The following is a 734-nucleotide window of genomic DNA, read 5'->3' on the forward strand; positions in this document are numbered from 1 at the left end:
TTCATATGATCAACAGTAATCAATATTTTTCAGAATATAAATTTACAAATATATACTCATATATATACTCACCAAGTAAGTATGAATCACCAAATTCTCCGGCCAAAAATCTTCTCCGAAGATCACTGTTGCTCCAAATGAAGGAGTCATGAGTGCTGCCAGGATATTTAGCACTGAAGCTTATTCTTTTTTTGATGGCTATCACACACAACTTGGACATTTAGTGAGTGAATTCCCTTTCGGTTGAGGAAAAGGTGTTCCTGTTGTGATGATTTTATGGGATATGTGTACCATCTATTGCTCCAATGACATTGGGAAAATTTTTAATGGCAAAGAAATCTTGCTTGGATTGTACTAGATCTTGAATGGTCCTTGACATTTTAATTTCCCTTCTTGCACACCTCCATAGGGAATCGGTCACTAGTTTCACTATTTGTGATATGCTTGCTTGGCTTAATTCAACAGAGTCTGCAATGGCACTGGAATGAACCAGATGCATAAAATCTTAAAGCAGCAAGAATTTGTGTATGAACAGGTATGGCATGTGATCTTCTTGTTCTTCTTTTAAGATGTACCTCAAGTCTATTGCAGAGCCCCAAGATGAAATTCCTGGGGAAATGATAATATCTCATCAAGTGTTCATCACTCACATCCAGCGGATCTTATGGGTCTCTAAACACTCTTTCTCTCCTGAAAACACGGTCATGTTCAAGAGCCCATATAAACTGCATCTG

The 734-nt window shown here is 37.6% G+C and overlaps 2 protein-coding genes across 2 annotated transcripts in view; both read right to left on the minus strand.

The window, feature by feature from the left end:
• LOC119590751 (putative nuclease HARBI1) overlaps positions 1-257 on the minus strand; it is a 1035-nt gene extending 778 nt beyond the window's left edge. Inside the window, exon 1 of the mRNA XM_037939460.1 lies at positions 73-257. Within this exon, the coding sequence (XP_037795388.1) occupies positions 73-220 (148 nt within the window). The 5' untranslated portion in view covers positions 221-257. The remainder of the gene's footprint in view (positions 1-72) is intronic.
• Positions 258-509: 252 nt separating this feature from the next.
• The window catches only part of LOC119590750, a gene marked incomplete in the record, with an annotated part of 20352 nt that continues 20127 nt past the window's right edge, over positions 510-734 (minus strand). Inside the window, 1 exon segment of the mRNA XM_037939458.1 lies at positions 510-609. Within this exon segment, the coding sequence (XP_037795386.1) occupies positions 583-609 (27 nt within the window).

The sequence above is a fragment of the Penaeus monodon genome, chromosome 27, assembly GCF_015228065.2.
Source record: "Penaeus monodon isolate SGIC_2016 chromosome 27, NSTDA_Pmon_1, whole genome shotgun sequence".
Classification (NCBI taxonomy): Eukaryota; Metazoa; Arthropoda; class Malacostraca; order Decapoda; family Penaeidae; genus Penaeus; species Penaeus monodon.